This window comes from Lacerta agilis, chromosome 8 (assembly GCF_009819535.1).
Source record: "Lacerta agilis isolate rLacAgi1 chromosome 8, rLacAgi1.pri, whole genome shotgun sequence".
In the NCBI taxonomy this organism is placed as follows: Eukaryota; Metazoa; Chordata; class Lepidosauria; order Squamata; family Lacertidae; genus Lacerta; species Lacerta agilis.
The window spans coordinates 54,906,745-54,926,264 of NC_046319.1; the positions used below are offsets into that span (position 1 = coordinate 54,906,745).

General features: G+C 48.7%; 2 protein-coding genes across 4 annotated transcripts in view; both read right to left on the minus strand.

Annotated features, from left to right (window-relative positions):
* The window catches only part of TRIT1 (tRNA isopentenyltransferase 1), a 39,084-nt gene extending 21,315 nt beyond the window's left edge, over positions 1-17,769 (minus strand). The window contains exon 1 of one of the 3 annotated variants that reach the window (XM_033157622.1): positions 17,694-17,769. Coding sequence is in view for 1 of the 3 variants with exons in the window: in XM_033157619.1 (XP_033013510.1) it covers positions 546-674 (129 nt within the window). In the remaining 2 variants the exon portion in view is untranslated. Of the gene's footprint in view, positions 1-545; positions 753-10,174; positions 10,253-17,693 lie in introns of those variants that run through there. The other 2 variants (XM_033157621.1, XM_033157619.1) reach the window with 2 other exon arrangements.
* On the minus strand, positions 9,779-18,171 carry MYCL (MYCL proto-oncogene, bHLH transcription factor). The gene is made up of 2 exons (XM_033157623.1): positions 17,694-18,171; positions 9,779-10,430 (listed from the first exon to the last, which is right to left on the minus strand). The coding sequence occupies exons 1-2, from the start codon at positions 18,154-18,156 to the stop codon at positions 9,838-9,840; spliced, it is 1,056 nt and encodes a 351-aa protein (XP_033013514.1). The 5' UTR covers positions 18,157-18,171; the 3' UTR covers positions 9,779-9,837.
* Positions 18,172-19,520: the final 1,349 nt, after the last annotated feature.

The window sequence follows — 19,520 nt, forward strand, 5'->3', positions numbered from 1 at the left end:
GACCTCTGGTTGATTGGAAGCGGCTTTAAATCAACACAGTCAGTCTAACTTGAAGGGCCTCCTGCAAAAAACTCAGAGCCCGGGCAGGTTTGTGCCCTGTTGGCATGTGATACTGGGGGCACAGGTCACCAGTGCCCCAAATTCCCTACTATGACAACTATTTACCTCTTCAGCCCAACTTAATCTGCCAGTGCAGGCCTTCACATTCCATGCATGCTCAGAAACACTCTCTCCATTACTACACATGGCAGATAGATAGATAAATTAGAATCTATCTATCTGTCTATCTGTCATATCACCCCTTCATCCAAGAATCGCAATGCTGCTAACCCAGGGTTGAGTCGTAGCACAGAAAAGCGGTTCCGAGGCTAAGGCCTGCCTCCCCTCTTCCCTTGCGATGGCGCTTCCTTCTTGCTGTCCCTGGGCTGGCCCGGCTGTCGCGAGCAATGAGCTCTGCACGCGCTTGCTGATCCCCTCGCCTCCCAATCAGTACCAGGCAGGGACGGGGTCTCCTTCCCTCTGTTGCGTCCCTCCCTCCTCCCTACCTGCATGGAGTCGGCGCTGATGATCTCCCCGCCGAGGCGGCGGCCCAGCTGCAGAGCCAGGCGGGATTTGCCGGTGCCCGTCGCGCCCAGGATCACCACCAGGGGCAGCGGCCGCGCGGCAGACGCCATTGTGGCTGGCGGGCGAGCGAGGCGGGCGGCTAACTCGCCATGCGATGGAAGGCCTCAGCCGCTTTGCGGCAGCTGGAGGTGGAGAGGAGGAAGCAGCAGGCCGCGAGGAGGCGGGGCCGCGGCCGAGGGGGCCGGGACGCTCGCCTGCCGGGCCCCAACCAGCTGCTGCCTGTGCCTTCGCCGTGCCCGCCTCCCTCGCGGCAAGCCGGCCCAGCGCGTGCAGAGAGCACCCGTGGTCATCGCCGCTGACCGCCGGTCCTTCCAAGGGGAGCAGGAAGATCTGGAGGGCCGCGCATGTCGCGCTCCGTAAAGCAGCAAAAACGGGCCCTCCCTTTGCAAAATAAAAAAGAAAAAGTACTCTGCACATTCCCAGCGTCTAGGGCACACCGCTTCTCTGATAGTCTGCGTCTTCTTGTGTGGTCGAGGCTAACGGGCTGTTTATTTCAGGGTTTCTCCAACTTGGTTCTCAAGACTACAATTCCCATAAACCCTGACCACAGGTCCTGCTATCTGAGGATGATAGGACATGCAGCCCAAAAACAGCTGGAGGTCCAAGTTTGGAAAACTCTTGTTTATTGCATTTTTAAAATCCCACCTTTTTCTCAGAGGAGGCAGAAAATGAAGCCATGGGTGCTGGAGGGTGAAGAGCGCTCTTGTGCTTGGCTCCTGTTTGTGGGCTTCCCTTTGAGGCATCTTGGGCACTGTGAGAACAGGATGCTGGCCAAGGTGGACCTCCTTTGGCTTGATCCAGCCTGCTGTTCTGATGTACTTAGGCTCAAGGTGATGCACATAGTTCCACTGCCCCAAGGTCACCCAAGGAGCCTCATGGCTGAGTGGGGATTTGAACCCTGATCTCCCAAGTCCTAGCCTGACACGCTAACCATCAATCCACACTGGCTCTCCTCTCAGATGCATTAATGGGGGTGGGAAGAACAAGCTAACACCCTTTGCAAAGGAAGGATTCTCTGTGACTATCCTGCTCTGAGCATGGGGTGGGGTGGGTGAGCTTCAGAACACCCTTAAACTCTTTATCATTGTCTACAGATGGTATTGGTTGCCAGTTGGCTATTTGTAACATAGAATGGCACCTCCTGTTGAATGATGGCTTCAGTTGCATGGACTCCATTTGCCTGTTTCAATGAACAAGCAAATCTGGGCTCAGTCCAACTGTGCCACGGACAGGGATGCAGAGGTGAAGCTGGAACGAATCGCAGGATAGGAAACCTTATTTAGACAAATATTGTCTAAATAATGTGCCTGTTATGGCTGTGGCCCTTAACACCTGTGATTTCCCAGCACTTGAGTGGATATGAAAAGTTCATAAAAATATGCTAAGCCAGGGATGAGGAACCTGTGGCCCTCCAGGGGCCACTAAAGTCCCATCAATCCCAGCCAACATGGCCAATAGCTAGGAATGAGGGGAGCTATCATCCAAAAACATCTGGAGGGCCACAGCTTTGATGTAGTGCAGGGTTTCCCAAACTTGGGTCTCCAGCTGTTGTTGGGACTACAACTCCCATCATCTCTAGCTAGCAGAACCGGTGGTCAGGGATGATAGGAATTGTAGTCCAAAGAGCTAGAGACTCAAGATTGGGAAACATTGGTAGTGGTTAAGAGCCTTGGACTGTGATGGGGGGGGGGCAGAGTTTGGATCCCCACTCAGCCATTAAGCTTGTTGCATGATATTGGAACAGTCACTCACTTTCAGCCTAACCTATCTCACAGGTTTGTTGTGAGGATAAAATGGGGAATGGGAGAATGGGGAATGTATACCACCTTGAGTTGCTTGGAGGAAAGGTGAGATATCAGTAAATCAAATAAATCCCTGCATTAAACCCAAAAGGTTATTTTTAACCACATCTGTCTATGATGATGGCTGATGGGGATTATAGCCACATGCAAGGTGATGAAAATGAAGGTTGTGGGAGGGAATATTACCATAGCAACCATATTGGAAGGTGGGGTTTTTTACATTGGTAACTGGGTGGGAAGCAGAAGCATAGAGAGATGAACTTGTGACCAAAGACAGGGAGAAAGGAATTGTTACTGTAGCAACAAAGTCAGGAAGAAAAAAAGGATAGGGAGACAGTTGCCAGGGTGATGGAGGCTATCGTCAGGGTAACAGAAGGGGTTCTGATTTTCTGCCATGACAACAGAGGGAGGAGGCGACTGCTCTTCTCCTAGCAACACACATCTCTTGCCATGGCAACAGAGGGAGAGCAGGGATCCCTTTTCAAAAGCAGAAGAGCTCATTGGCAGAGATGGGATTAGAGCAGCCTCAGCCATACTGACACAATAATTTACTAACCCAGGCACGAACCCACCTCCCCGTCACCCTTTATGCAAGGCGATATGAAAAATGCATGAAGTTTTACTCACCCATGTGTCCAAAATAAATAAATAACACTGCTGTCTGAAAATAAGTAACAATGCTTTATGAAAAATCATCCAAGATGTTATGGAGGAAGACTTTGAACCAGGCTTTCTTTGTTCATGTGTATATGCCTACACATGCAGTATGTCTGGGGTAGTATTATAAAGATGTGTGCTGGTCTGGTTACACTTTGAAGTCAAAACAAAAGAGGTTCAAAGGCTACCATGTAGAGCATTGGTTTGGCACACAAAAGTTCCCAGGTTCTATCCTCACTGGTTTGTCCAGTTAAACTTTAGGATGGCAGGTAGCAGGAAGGAGGAAATGGGCTATATCTCAGTGGTAGGCTACCTGTTTTGCATGCAGACGATCCCAGCTTCAGTACCCAACATCTCCAGGTAGGGTTGAGAATGTCCCTTCTGAAACCCTGGAGATTGCTACTAGTCAGTGTTGACCAAGGACAGGAAGCCTGCAGCCTTCCAGAGTTTATCAATCATCCCCAACATCAGGATGGCCACTGTGTAGACAACACTGAACTCAATGGCCCAGCTTGGTGTAAGCCAGCTTTCAGTGCCGGGTGCTGGCTCCAGGTTTTGCTTGGGAAGGATCCCTCCACCGCCCCTCGCCATTGTGGCATCTGCCACATACATGCTTTTAATCTGCTGGCTGGCTTGCCAGAACCAATGAGCGAGCAAGTATTGGCAGCTCCTCTTCCTCACCATCACTCCTGTTTGCTTGCGCATCCCTTCTGGCAGGTAAAGCTGGTTACAACGGTGATGGGGAGGGGGCTCATGGCAGTGGAGGGTGTCTAACCATGTCTGACACTTTTAAAACAAACTTTCCTCTTCCCCAGAGCTTAGGAAGCTGCTGCCAGTCAGAAGGGCCAACACCTGGCTAGATCACCTACCAATGGCTGATCAATGTAAAGCCATTTTATCCCTCCCTGCCACAAAGAGGTGTCTTCTTTCTTCCAGCATCCAACACTACCACCCTGGATGCTGTTCTGCTGTCATGTGAAGACTGCTAGGTAGGATCCTGGCAGGGCTACCCATCTAGTTTCCTCCCCTCTACTTTTGGAATTATGATGCTTTTTTTTTTGTTACGAGTAGAGGTGTGGTTTTATTTCATCATGTTTGGCAGCCTCAAGTGCTCCACTTTGGCATGTAAAGGCAGGAAGAAACCCTGCAAATAAAGCTCCACTTTAAGACACTTCATTTCATGAGAATCCTGTTGCTCTCTTCTTCCTATAAGGGTATGATTTGCCCAAGCCGAAAACCCAGACAAGCCCATGTAATGACAAAAGAGAGCTGGATGTTTAAGGTTCTTTTGCTCAGTGATACATAGGGACGCGGGTGGCGCTGTGGGTTAAGCCACAGAGCCTAGGGCTTGCCAATCAGGTCGGCGGTTCAAATCCCCACGATGGGGAGAGCTCCCACTGTTTGGTCCCTGCTCCTGCCAACTTAGCAGTTTGAAAGCAAATCAAAGTGCAAGTAGATAAATAGGTACCGCTCTGGCGGGAAGGTAAACAGCATTTCCGTGCGCTACTCTATTCGCCAGAAGCGGCTTAGTCATGCTAGCCACATGACCCAGAAGCTGTACGCCGGCTCCCTCGGCCAGTGAAGCAAGATGAATGCCGCAACCCCCGAGTCGTCCGCGACTGGACCTAACGGTCAGGGGTTCCTTTACCTTTACATGTGGTTTACATGCAGAAGGTCTCAAGTTCAGTTCCCAGCATGTTCAGTTTATGAGCTACTGCTAACCAGAGCCAGCAACATTGTGTTCAGCTGGCCAGCCTGACTTGGTGCAAGGCAGCTTTGTACCTCATAGGTCCCAAGGTGCAATTCATGCTACTGAGATAATTTATAGTTACCAGTCACTATGCAACATATTAGCAAGAACATTTATTGTGCCATTGAAAAATGAATTGTCAAGTCTTCATTAATAAGACAATATCTCATTTCATTTTGGACCTTGATCGAAATTCCAGCTCTGCCACTGGGAGGCTCAGGTAAATCACAACCTCCTACCCAATACCCCATCTGTAAAATGGGAATATCAGTAATCTACCTCACACTGAGAGCTAACAGAATTGTAAAGCACTTATTAATAAGTCTGTTTCATCAGCGGTGCCTATTTTTAGAAGCCACAGAGCTACTGAAGTCCTGAGGCACCTGACCTACATACCTGATTTTGCAATGGGACTCAAACATGCCCAAGCCTCTCCTTAATCCCAATAAAAGAAAAACCTTTCCCCCATCTGCTTGTGGAGGATTCATGCTTTGATTTTCCTAAAGTGCTTAGTCATCGTCTACTGCAAGGGTAGGCAATGTTTTTATGCCGAGGGCCGCCTTCCCTCAGGATTGAGGGCCAAGTGCCAGGAGAGGGCAGGGGTGTAGTTTAATGAGCCAGGCATGAAGCGGTGTAGTTAATGCTACTCCTACTCAGAGTAGGGTCACAGAAGATAATGAACATGACTCAGATCCATTTATTTCAATGGATCTACTCTACAGAGGACTTAGTGGGATACAGCCCAAAGACCCTTTCATCCTGGCACCTCAGATTGGAATGCTCATTCCTAGATAGGTCCATTCTCAAATTACATATGCAGAGAGGATTTTCCTTTAGTACAACACACTGATATAGCTCCTGTTCTAGAAGTGTGACCTGTTCAGCTTGTTCTAAAACTTCTCAGAATGAAGGGAAGAAAACTTGCTTTTTAATGCATTCTGGTGAGATATGAGTAAAACCCAAATGTTCTTAGGCCCATTTGCCTTGTTTAAAAACACCCCCTCAAGTAAAAGTCCTCTTATCTTACCATATTTTCTATGCAAAAACAGCTATTTAAAGACTGCTATGATTCCGGGTCACCTGGCTAGCCACTCTTTTCTGCTTTCTTTCTGGACACAATGGTTTGAGGATATCAGCAACGTTAAATGTGTCCAGAGAATATCAACAAAGATGGTGAGAGGCCTGGAGACAGTCCTGTGAGGAAATGTTGAAGGAAGTGGGTAGGTGAAGTAGCCTGAAGAAAATATGTGACAGGAGAGCCTTTCAAAACTGTGAAGGTGGTTGTCATATACAATGGTACCTCGGGTTAAGAACTTAATTTGTTCTGGAGGTCTGTTCTTAACCTGAGGTACCACTTTAGCTAATGGGGCCTCCCGCTGCTGCCATGCCGCCGCTGCGCAATTTCTGTTCTCATCCTGAAGCAAAGTTCTTAACCAGAGGTACTATTTCTGGGTTAGCGGAGTCTGTACCCTGAAGCATCTGTACCCTGAAGCGCCTGTAACCCGAGGTACCACTGTAGAAACAAATTGTCACCATCTGTTGGTTCCAAGGATAGGACCTGAACTGGTAGAGAAATACAAGGATGAACTTCCTAATGGTGCAAGCTGATTCTCCATGGAGAATCTGCCTCTGATGGAGGCAGTCTCTGATAGTGGAGCCTGCCTCTGATAGTGATGAGTTTTTCTTTTTTATCAGAGGTTGTTGAGCTAAGCAGAACCAGGATGGCTCTGACAGAATCAGAGCTGAAAGCACCCCAAAGTTCATCTAGCCCCACCTGCTACAGAGGCAGGAAGTCTGTTTTGCCAGGATTCCCGAGGGGCTCTGCCGATACCTTGCCTCCACTTCTGATGGCTCCCAGTGGCAGGCAGGCAGAAAGGAATGCTTGCTGCAGAGAACTGGATCCAACTCATAAGGGGGCCAAAAGATTTAGGGTGCATTAATTCCTACAAAAAGAAGATATTTCAGCTACACTGCTGAACATAGAAATGTGCAGCCAATAAGAGGGAAATGAAAGCAGGGGCAGGACTTTCAGACAGGTGAGAAGGTGGGCTCAGTGCTTCAGAGGGGGCCTGGTCCATCTCCCAGCAGAAGAAAGATGAAATGCAAATACAGTTAATCACCTCAAATACACAGCTTTTTAATTTTTCTACTACTGCTGCTGAAATATTGTCTTCCATTAATGTCTTTTTCTTATCCCAAGATTATCAGAAGCCTATAGAATACTGTAAAATCCCCCCCAGGTCCTATATAAACATAAAAGAATCGCCACACATCAAGAGCAGCACAGAAAGAATTCCTGCCTACACACTTTTATTAGCGGCATGTGGATGGGTTGATTTCAGCTGCCGGCTATGACAGCTCTCCTACTTTTCTCCGTTTCCCATGCTCTTCCTTCTGAGCACAGGCCAGAACCATGCTCCCCTGGTTCTCTTTTTCCAGGATATTGTCCAAACTTTCTCCTCTTCCCCTCCTCTACATAACTAAACAAACATGCATTCAACTAAATTACAAACACTAAGGCTGATGTATCTTTGCAGATATGGGTCTCATCTATTCCTTGGCTCAAAAAGGGAGGGGGAAAAAGCAGACTCAGCCTGTCCTTTTTGAGATTCCGTTTATTTAAGAAGTGCGAGGTAACAAAGAAAGTGCTAAGTCTGACCACCCAGCGTTGAGGCTCTAGCGGGCCAGTGAAGGAATGCCTGAAGGAGCCCCCAATGCATTGTGGGAGACCAGTCTGCGCCCACCAAACTGTGTGCAAGCCAAGATAAAGGGTCATCCATCACCTCCAGATCTGGCCTCTCCCCACCCAAGAGACAAAGGAGGATGGGTGGGAGGGATCTGCATAAAAGGGAAGGAGGGAGAGAGGTGTAGCCCCAGCCAGCTCAACAAAAGCTGTTAAGGACCTGGCAAAACCAGAGCAAAAAACACACCACCACATTATCATTGCTTTCTTTCTCTTTATGCATGGGACTGAGGTGCTCCCTTTCCTGGGGGTGACACAGTAGAACCTAGCTGTGAGTAAACATCAATTAACGCCACACTGCACATTTCCCCCAAAATATATTCATGCAGCCCTTTTATTTCCAAAGAAAGGGAAGGTGGAGGGGGGAAAGGCTTCTCTTAAGTCTTAAGAATCAGCAGGACACCTTCAGTAGAAAACTTCTCTATAGGGGGCAGTTGAAATTACAAGGTTCCCATCTAGGGACTCCCTTACCCACCCACTCTTCCAAAACACCATTAAGATGTCTAATAGTCTCATTATTGGTGCTTGAAACTTAGGACCAGACCCCTGACTTAGGAAATCGTTTTCTAGTCAAAACAGAAGTATTCCCTCCCCTGCTGAATCTCAGTTTGAATGATCTCATCTACAAAAGCAGTACTGAGAGCCCACTGTTTTATCTTTGAAAAGCTGGGAGGAAAGAGAACAAGTATTTTACAAAATAATTTCTAAAAAAAAGTATAAAAATAGTATATCTTAAAAAAGCCATCCAGTATAAAGAATCAGGCAATCACAACAATGGATTCTAGGATATACAAAACCAAAGATAAGCAGCTGCATTGCCCAAGTGGAAAAATAAGTATGAGGTAAATGAAATCCAAGGTGATCTCAGTGCATTTCCAGTGAAGGAGCAGTTGTGGGGAGGGGGAGGGGGGAGAATGTCTTAAATGCACACATCAAGCCTCTAACAGTTCTTGAGAGAAGGTTCTGCATCCCTCCATCTCAGATAAAGGAATTACCCCTGAGTGGCAGATTGAAGGTTGACACAGGAAGACAGCAGTCATGTCTCATCAATAGATACAACTGATTAGAAGTTCACCTGAATTAATCCCACTGAAATCAATCCACTTTGGGGTCTATTATGCTGATGCCATTAAGGGCAGAATCACACCATACATTTTAAAGCACGTGTTTTCACCCAAAGAATCCTGGGAACTTTAGTTTGTTGAGGGTGCTGGGAATTCTGGCTCAGAGAAACTAGATGCCAGGATTCTTTGGGGATTTGGTGGTGGAAGTCATGTGCTTTAAGTGTATGGTGTAGATCTGCTCAATATTTTTTTTCCACCTCAAGTGTGAAAGGCACTGATCTCAGCCTGAGGGGTTGTCTAGCTGTAGATCTCAAGAAAAAGCCAGATTTAAGCTGTCTTCAAATGTCAGCTGTGAAATAACTTCACATAATGTGACATTCTCCATCTAGTACCCTCCAGATGTTTTGGACTACAGTACAACTCCCATAAGCCCTAGCCAGGACATCAGAGGCGGCGACATTTAAAAATTCACCCATAATAAATTCCAAGAAGGGAAGAGATCTGTCAATTCTAAACAACATTGGAAAATAGGGCGGGGGAGTGCGCTTGGGGGTGGGGAAAAGTCTATTGCGTAGGACCATTGTAAAAAAAAAAAGAAACAAATTGCACAAGATATCTGTCTTCTTAAATGCCAGTGGCAAGCAGAAGAGCCTGGGGAGAAAAGAGGGTATGTAGAACTATCCATAGCCAGTGTTTACAATCCAACCTTGACTAGGGAAACAGAAGCAAGCCTCTCGGGAGAGACAACTGCAGGGTCCATCTTTGCCCCAGCTTTAGAAATGTTGACTCAGGCCCCTCTGTCTGAAGGTATTGTGAAGTATTCCACAAGATGCTTTTCCAGAGAAGCACTCAGGCTTCTGGTGATCCCAACCGCAATGGAGGCTCATTCAGCCTGTGCAGAAGTCAGCATTTTGCTGTAGAAGCTGAAGTCTGAGCAGCTACTCCCTCCCCCCCCCCCCACCGCCCTGATCATCACCACTCCTGCACAACGTAGGAGATTCTCCAACACCCATAACTGGCTAAGAAAGAAGAGCAGGATGGAAAATAGTGTATGGAATGCAAGCCCCCATTTGTGTGCACCAGCTGTATTGCATTCTGGGATCTGCAAGTCAACAAACCAATTTTTTTTTGTTTGGTTCCCCCCCCCCAAAAAAAGTGCAGAGATCAGACTGGCAAGCAGTTTGGAGTTCCTGGCAGCTAATGCGCACTCTTGAGGTACGAAATCCGTTTCAGCAGCTGAAGCTGATGCAATTTTAGCAGCTTCTTCTCAGCAACCATCTGCTGCTCTGCTTTGAGTAGTGACTGCAGATACTCTGAAGCTTTGCTCAACACCACCACTTTGGGAGTTTTGGGGCAGGTGGCGAGACCAGGGACCTGGTCCCTCAGCGCCAGGAAACGCGAGCGGAGGTCGTTGCGCCGCTTGCGCTCCAAGTAGTTGTGGTTTTTCCGCTTGGTCACATCTTCACTGTCCGAACTGGGAGCGCTCCCGGATTTCAGGAGGAAAGGTTCAAGAGAGGAAGGCTCCGCCACTTGCCTCAGGGACTGTGCACCACCATCCTCCTCCTCTTCCTCCTCCTCTTCCTCTTGACTGCTTTTCTCCAAGGCAGCTGTGCAGGAGCAAGCCTCGGGTGGTGAGCGGGCTGCGTAATTGTGCTGCTGCTGGTGGATAGATATGTGGAAACGTTTCATGCAAGGGTCCAAGGGGTCAGCCCGCACAGTGATGGTGACTGGCTTCTTCACCCCCAGCGACTGCCTCTTCTCAACCGTCACCACGTCAATTTCTTCCCCTTCTGCATACAAACAAGAGGGAACAACCCATTAAACCTTGGCAAACACCACAGGCTGCTTTAGGTAGTAACACACAAGTTAGCACACCAGGGTGGGTTTCATGCACCCAACCAGGTGCCCCCCAGATGTTTTCTACCACAGCTCCCATCAGCCTCAGCCACCTTAGCCATTGGACAGGGATGATGGGAACTATAGCCCAACACCTGGAGAGAGGTCACATGAGAGAGGTCTGGTTTCACATGCCCTTGGAAAAGATTTGCTCATTTACTGGTTTAAGCCCCACCTTTTTACCACCATGAAAATCAAGGCAGCATACATACATTCATGCTGTACTGAGGTTACAAGGCAGCCTCACTGACTAGACTCAACCTGCTTTGCTTCAAAGCCAGCTCTGTACATCAAGTGGAACTGGATTCCTTAAAGAGTCTGGGACCGATTCCCTGTTCCTTATTCTAAACAGAGCTGCATGAGGCATCTAAAGAAGGAACCAACCTTTTTATGCCACTGCAAGATGTAACAAGGTGGTGGTCCAAGCATTTTGAGGGGAGGGGGTGTTCAGGAGCATAAAACCATGCAGCTCCGTTTCAAATATGAATTTGGGAAGCAGTAACCAACATCAGCTGCATCACAGGAGGAGCAGCACATTTGGGGGCAAGTCATCACCTTCCCAGACCTGAGCTATCAAAGGCTTCCTTAAGAGTTCTACTGAAGCCTCTCTACTTTCCTCCTTCCTGAATCACAAATGGAGAACTTGCACATGCACACACACAGGGTGGTGACTAGAGATATAAAATTTCCAGAAATTTTGAAGCTTGGAAAAAACCCTGTTTTTTTTCGGGGGGAAACGAAAATTTTCGGAAAAATTGGGGGGAAATGCTACATTAGCACTTCATTTTTCTTTTCCAGATTGAAAGTCATTCTGTTACTTTAGAAACATAAAATATAACTATGGACAATTTTAATGGGCATAAAATTATCACAACTAACATATTAAAAATATAGTGTATCCAAACAATTATTACAAACAGAATTTACTTTTAAAATAATATTTATTTGTATTTGTAACAAATGGAGCAACAATCTCCTGAACTGTTTGCTAGTTTATATGGAAGAACAACAACAACAAAAAACTACACAAAACAATTTTTAAAAATCCAGAAGTAATAATTATTCATATTTCCTCTTCACAGTATTTTAAACAAAACATTCTCATAAAAAGAACTGAAGAAGGAAGTGGGACTAAATTTCAATGAATGGGCATGAAATTTAATCAGAATCATTTTCTGAGCTGTAATGATCAGTATCAGTTTCAGTCTCTGCTTCTGTATCTACTCTGTTGTGTCTGTCATTATCACAGTTATTATGAACTTCTAAAAACTGAATGTTTGCTTGGATTGAAACAATTTTTCCAATTTTTCGGGAAAAAACAAAAAGGCTTCAGGGGGAAAAAACACGTTTCCCCCCCCCCAAAAAAATCCGGTTTTTTCCCGGGCCTTCACATCTCTAGTGGTGACAAAGGTTGCTCAAATATCAGTGGAGAATGATGAAGAAGAGATGGGGACCTGCACCAAATGTTGGGGGGGGGGACTGAAAACAAAAGGGCAAGGCAAAGCCCCATCTTTCTTTTAACCCCAGGCTCCAGGGATGCTATTAAATCTTTCTGCAGAATCAGCAAAGAGCCCACCTACTGATTTGTTACTATTGAGCACTGAGGCCAACTGGGGACAGGTGGGTGAGCTTCCTCTTCATCTCTTTTGGTTCCTGAAGCTACCACATACAGCAGAGGCTGAAGTAGGAAAGGACTAGGAAGATGCACAAGCCAGGGCTTCCTATGGGGGTGAGATGCAGGGCAAAGTGGTTACGGTATTTAGGATGCATCTGCTGAGCCAGGTTCCTCATAAACCATATATAGAGATGAAAACTAACTTTAAGAACTGATCATCAAGTTCACTTATTTTCTTTTCCCCCTCCTTGTTTTCATTTATCATTTTTTCCTAAAGAGCAGAGTAAGTATGCTTTTAAATTAACAGTGAAGCTACACAACTCAGAAACTGGTCAACAAAATCCACCAAGTATTTACATCTGAAGAACACTCAAGATGAAAGATAAGTCATTAGCTCATGGCCAACCAGAGAAGGTTTTCTTTTCAAAAAATTGTAAAGTGAAAAGTCCTTCCCAATCGAGCATCCTAATGTACTTATTGCCCACTCCATAAAGTGTAGGGCATGGTTCCAGATTCAAATCTCACCCTGTAAGCTGCTTTATTTTGAGGGCAAAGACTAGATTCTTAACCTTTAGCATTTACTGAAAAGATGAGTGGTCTTATCTACTTTCTCTCAAGCAGTCTGATTTGGTGCTATTGCAAAGTCCTGAGCAAATGTAATTCCTGCAGGAATCCTGTGGTATTGGGAGCTTCATTCTGGGGAGGGATGAACATTTCTGTCCCCAAGGGTCTGTTAACAATTGCAGTGGAATGGAGGTTTTTTTTGTCTTTGTGTCCCTGGAGGGGAGGGGAGGGGTGGCTTTCCCAAAGGCAATTGTAAGGGACAAAAGGCCAGGCTATCATCAAGGCATTCCTATGCTTCCCATCCCCAATTAAAAAGACAGGGCAATAGTCACCATTGGCCTGGAACAAAGTTTACTGCTAAAGTTCTATCTCTCCCCCACCCTGCACCCCCAAGGCTCTTTCATTGCCCATTGGAATTGTAAATGAAGCAGGGGATGGGGAGAGATGGCCTTTGCCCCTACAGCTTCACACTTCAGGAGGGATTTGCTACTTTTCAGAAGTAGTAAATCCTGTTCAAAGGGTTCCATTCCCCTGCACAAATAGCCTCCCCAACACGCACAGTGGGCAGCCCTCCCCACTTAGCCAGAGATTGCACAGAAAGGATCTCAGCACCTCCCCATCCAGTATACAGGAAGGGGGTGGGAAGAGAATGTCCTTTAAAGGCACAGAAGGCTTGAGTGACTTTCAATAGATGCAAGTTATATAGCCTTCAGACAAAGTGGTCAGGGTTTTTTTTTTTAAGGAAAGAAGTTTAAGGGGAAGGGTTATCACAGTAGAGAAAAAAATGAGATCGGTTCTGAATTCACAAAGCGGAAGTCCCGCTAGTCTGCAGGAGCAAGAAACCAGCCATCTGCTTTACTGCAGCAACAGCTTTCAGAGAAAGCTTCTCCCTATCTGTGTTGGCTGGAATTAAGTTCTGCTGAGGACAATGGGACTTGTATGCCTAAGACAGCCTGTGACAGGTTGCACAGGAGAAATTGTTTCCTAGAAACTGACCAAGGGCCCTTGTGGAGAAAACTACAGGAGGCACCTTTTTCACAGAAATACACAATGAAAATGAATTCAAGTTACACAGAAGGTGGAGTCGTACCCACTTGGAGTCATTCAAAGCATGTCTCCAGCATTTCACATGTTGCCTACTAAGGGTTCTCTTGCTTGCTCTCAGGAGACAAGGCACATAGACAGTTTTCTGTGGGAAGCATGTCTAAAAACCACTCTTACAAGGTTCTGACAGCTCGCTACCATGAGGCCTCCAGGAGAGTGCAAGATACTCTCTTGTCCCTTTTCAAAAGCTTAAGCACCATCATATGCAGAAGAAAACTACCTTGTGTCAGAAATGGGGAATGGGGCAAAAAATTTAATACTCTTCAGATACATGGGTGGAAGGAATTCACTGCTTCTATCAAGTCAGCTCATGATGGCCAGCACTGATGCAGAAGCGTCAAGTTGCACCCCCCCCCCAAGATTGAGGGTGCAGATGCGCATTGTGCTTGTGTGATGCCATACATGCAACGTTGTCATCTGCAGAAGCTGGCCACTGAAGCCAAGACGTGCAACTGGCCCCCTTCCAACAAATGAGGGGGCCAAAGACCCCCTAGAGTTGGCATGCCTGCACTGATGGAAGTTGTAGTCCAAAAGACCTGGAGAGCACCAGGTTGGTGAAGAATGGCATAGCGGAAGTCAGCAGTGTTATTCAACCCCATCTCTGTGCCAGAGGTTCCAAGCCATTAAAGTCCATGGCAAACGCAGAATCACAGCCAGACAATAGTAGCAGCACAGCATACAGTGGGCACTCCAGCCTGCTTAATTCTATGGGCAGGGAAAGTTCTCCTGCAGCAGGCTCAGTTTCAGTAGGGCTTGTGCCCCACACAGGGGCGTCGCTGGGGAGGGGCGGTGGGGGCGGTACGCCCCCAGTGACAGGGTGAAAAGCGGCGAGTGGGGGTGACAAGCGGCGGCCCCTCTTGCCACGCCCACGCGCCGCCGCTCCCTCCCTCACCCAGCAGCACCTGGAAGGGGTGCTTTCCGCTGCTTTTTTTCGGCGGGGGGGGGGGTCGACCAGCGAGGGAGGGTGTCACGCTTGTCACCCCTCCTCGCTAGTCGACCCCCCCCGCCGAAAAAACCCGCGGGGGGGGGGGCGGGGAAAGGAAGCAGAGCCGGGGCTTGAATGCAGAGCGCCGGCTCTGCTTTTTCCCCCTTTCCGCCGCTTTTTTTCGGCGGCGGGGGGGTCGACCAGCGAGGAGGGTGTCACGCTTGTCACGCCCTCCTCGCTAGTCGACCCCCCCCGCCGAAAAAAAGCCTCGGAAAGGGGGAAATTCCCCCTTTCTGCACCCACGTGCGTCGTGACGTCATGATGACGTCACGACGCACGCGTCGTGCCCCTCCCCCAGGGGGGTTCCTCTGCGCTGCCGCCGCCCCCAGCAGCGCAGAGGCTAGCAACGCCACTGGCCCCACACCCTCCCAGCCCTCCACAGAAGTTCTCATCCGCAGTGCACACTATCTGGTGCCCCCAATTGCATTGTTTAAGCCTTGTTTCTGCTTCCATGAATTTATAAATAAAGAACACAGGCGGGCCAGCTATGCCCCCACTTTGCCTTCCCTCCACTTGCTTTGCATTTTTAAGTGCTCTCCTTCTAAAACTTGCATTGGGCAAACAATCAGCACTTTCCCATTAATAAAAAAAAAGTGTGACTCAGTGAGAACAACCTTCTCCAAGCATCCTGGCAATCAGCCAATAGCAGTGCTTGAAACACTGCTGTTACCTACCCACCATCTCTCATTGGCATAGTGAGCTATTGAGAGTGCACACACACAAACACTTGCATCTGTTGCTTTTTGTCCCAGGAATCATGTGACTGGCTGAAAAAAAACACAGCATTTGAAGGAGGAGCCTAGATGCTGATGGGGGTGAAAAGTCCAGGTCAGCAAGGGCAAGCACAATTAAATAAATCAATAACATTCCCCGCCCCTTCTGCTAATTGAGATTAAGACTTGCTTCTCCTAATGTAATTAAATCTTATACCCAATTTGTTTCTCAACCCAAGCCCTATTCAAGCTCTATAGTGAGTCATATAAGCAGTCACTGCTTACCCAGTGACTCAGCCCTACAAGGATTAACAACAAGGCCAGAGTATTAGAAAGTGTGCCCATTTCAAGGCTATGTCTGTTTTTCAAGGGATAACACTTGCCACAAGTTTATTTATAGCAATGTTAACCCTGAACACAATATGCATGTGGTGTTCTAGTTGGGGCTGTTGGAAGTTGCAGTCCAAACAACCTGAAGCAGGTGAGAGTTTGCGGGGGGGGGGGACGGGACGGGACGGACCAGGTTATATGTTGGTGTGTACAGAAACCCCTGGTATTATTCTGTGGTTTGCTTACAAATGAGGACTGGATGTGCAAGCGAGGTACATAAATCCAAATAGAAGGAAAGCGTTTTAAAAACTTAAGATTTAAAAGCATTGAAATCAAATTAGCCAAACAAAAGGGGGCTGGGGGAGAAGGAAGAGGCCGTGAAATTCCCTTCCTTAGGAGACTTGAAAAGACAGAGGCAGGCTTCTAGCTGTGAGTAGGTCAATCCTGCATAGGAAGCTACCTTATACTGTACCAAGTCAGTATTGTCTAGATTCTATACTGACAAGCAACAGCTTACTAGGATTTGAAAGGATGATTCTCAGTTGTACTTGGAGATGCCAGAGGTTGAATTTCGAACCTTCTCCATATGAAGGTGATGCTCTATCACAGAACTACAGCTCTTCCCCATTGATGTTGATTCCTGCATTGCAAGGAGTCTAGATGACTCTTTGGATCCCTCCCAACTCAATGATTCTGTGCCCTAATGTTGCTACATCCTAGAGCACTTCAAAGACATAAAGGTGGTCTTTATGATCTGTGATCCTATTCACACACATACACACTGCCCCTGCATGCCTCCATCAGAGGATAGCTTAACAGCAACTCTTGTGCCAATAATCAAATGGGAATGACTTTGCTTCCCCAACCTAAGGCCCTCCAGATGTTTTGGACTACAACTCCCACCAGCACCAGCCAGTGGAGATGCTGTTTTGGACTGATCTAAGATGCAACTGATGCACTTATTACACCACAAGCATAGATGTGGGCACTTATGCCACAAAACCTTTGTATCATGCATAATATGGCTGGTTCCCCTTGGCTGCAGAACCTGACCTGAGATTGCATTCAACATTTTGTGGGAGGAGGGGGGCTTGCAAGACAATTCATGTATTTCACAGGTCAATTCCTTCCAGAGATTTGACCATCACAGGTTGGCAACCCTCCAGACTCCACAAGCTTAAGAAACCAGCAACACCAACCAAGCCAAACTTTTTCAAGCTTCAGACACAGGTTTATTGACAGCATTTACAACCTGAACCAGTAAACTCTGGAGAAGCCCATCCTGCTGAAATGCAACCGCTCAAAGAAATGCTCTGTATCTTGAGTCCCCCCCCACCCAACCTCCTGGAGTGGTGGAGGGAGTTGTGCAAGTGGCGCCTTTTCTTCTCTTTATGATCCTGCGCCAGGCACCCCCCTCCCCCGCCGGCTGTGCGGAAGGGTGCTAAATTGGGAGAGGTTGGAGGAGGAAGCAAGACAGATGGGTTGGGCTCAGCACGTTATGCAAGTCCCAGCAGCAGCCTTGGGAAGCTGGGCCGGGACGACAATGCACACTTCCCCCTGAAAGTAGAACCTCTGGTGAAGAAGTGGGGCGGGAGGGGGGCAGAGTAAATGCAAGAGCTCGGAAAATTTTGCAATAAAAGATCCCTCCAAGGGGACTGCAGAATTCTGCACGGAGACCTGGAAAGACAGGGCGCAGTCCAAGGGGCGCCACGGGAAATTAAGAGGGAGAGGAGCCTTTTGTCCCGGGAGAGAAACTTTCGGCGCCCAGCCAGAGCTGCAGGACTGGGTGCCCCTGGGGGTGTCGTGCTATCCGCCGCCCCGCTCCCCGGCCCGGAGGCAGCCTTACCCGATTCGCTTTGGCTCTCGGAGCCGGAGGAGGGAGGGAGCTTGCAGTCGGCGGGCCAGGCGAAGACGGCGCCGGGGGCCACGCACTGCCCGCCCAGCGCAGAGTCGTGCGGCGCTTGGGCGGCGGTAGGGGTGGCGTTGGCTGGCGGGCCCTGGGCGGGCGGCTTGGTAGTCAGCTTCTCGCCCATGGCTTTCTCCAGGCGCTCGCGGGCCGAGAAGCCGCTCCACATGCAGTCGCGGAGGACGAAGGCGCTCAGGTTGCCCAGCAGCCGGCCGGGCTCCAGCAGGTAGTCGGCGGCCGCGTCCTCGGCAGGGCCCGGAGCCAGCGGCGAGGCCGGCGGACTGGGCAGCAGCTCGAACTTCTTCCAGATGTCCTCGCTGGGCGCGCTCGAGCGGTGGAAGTCGTCGCCGGGCGACTCGTGGTGGTCGTAGAAATAGGGCGGCGCCGGCGGGTCGAGCTCCATGGCTTGCCCGCTTCCCACCTGCGATGGGCGCTCACCTGAGCGCGGCGGGCGGGCGGATGCGCTCCTCCGCCTGGAAAAGTGCAAGCGGCGGACCCGCCGGGCTCTTTCAACAAAGAAGGCGGTGCCGCCACCACCGCCTGGTTTGGTAGCTTAGCCTTTTTGTGCTCGCCCGCCCGCCCGCCCCGCTCTAGAAATCGCGGCTTTTCCCGCTTCCACGCCCCCCAAAGCGACCCAGTCGGGATCGAGGCGCATTGTTCGCTCGCTCCCTTATATCGCGTCTGGTGCCTCGAGCCCCGCCCGCGCCACAAGCCGAACCAATTAGGAGCGCTGGATTTGCACAAGGGGGCGGGGGCAGACAGCGGCTCTCCCCGCGGGAGCTGCTGGAGTTGGCCCACCTTGCTGCGAAGGGAGCGGGCGAGCCCTGCTAGAGGTGGAGAGAGCTGCTGCTGTTGGAGCACACGTGCCAGGGCTTCTAGACAGGTGTTTATCGTGAGATCGGCGCTCTGCATACAGACAAAAAAGAAGAATAAAAGTGCAACGCCCATACACACACCTGGCATCAAAATACCAGCCCGTTTAATCCATACTTACCCTTTCTAGTAAAAATCCGTTAGGCAAAAACAAACCTGTTGCTAGCCTAGTGGCCCCTTTGCAATAGCTCAACAAAGTATTTGCAAAGTCTGCCCCATTCTTGGGGGAAAGCAGTAGCTCAGTGGTAGAGCATCTTCTTCACATGCAAAAGGTCCCAGGTTCAATCCCTGACATCTCCAGGTAGGGCTGGAAGAAATTCCCTGCCTGAAATTCTGCAGAGCTGCTACCAGTCAGTGTGGAAGATGCTGAACAAGATGGACCAGTAAAATGCAGCTTCCCACGTTCCTATTGGGAGCAGTTTAGGCATAACCAGGAAGCAAGACTCTCTGCACATACTCAGTGGTACTGTTATTGACATGTTCTTGGGCAGAAATTAAGCTCTATTATTCATATTACTCTATGTATGACCAAAGCTATACCACTAAACCACCAGGACGGCTGCCAAATCCAATGCATGCTCAGCCCAGGCAGATCAGGAAAAACAACACCACCAAAAAGTATACAGATAGCAGACATGCCCACCAATTAAGGACTGTGTCGCTTATGCCACACATGGATAGAAGGAGCCAACCAACCAACAGAGGCCAGCCATGTCTGTCAAGTCACCACACCTACAACAGAGAATCATAGGGTTGGAAGAGACCACAAGGGTCATCCAGTCCAACCCCCTGCCAAGAAGAAACACAGAACTACGTAGCAACCACCAGCACAGCCAAAGGAGCCGTGTGTCTTTTAAAGCAGCCATCAACACCTTGGGAAAGTTACTAGTTCAT

Bases quoted from the DNA above. Each gene is read 5' to 3' on its own strand.
- MYCL (XM_033157623.1), bottom strand. From the start codon at position 18,156: ATGGAGCTCGACCCGCCGGCGCCGCCCTATTTCTACGACCACCACGAG. The intron at 10,431-17,693 runs GTAAGGCTGCCT...GTTTGTATGCAG, and splicing joins CGAGAGCCAAAGCGAATCGG to AAGGGGAAGAAATTGACGTG.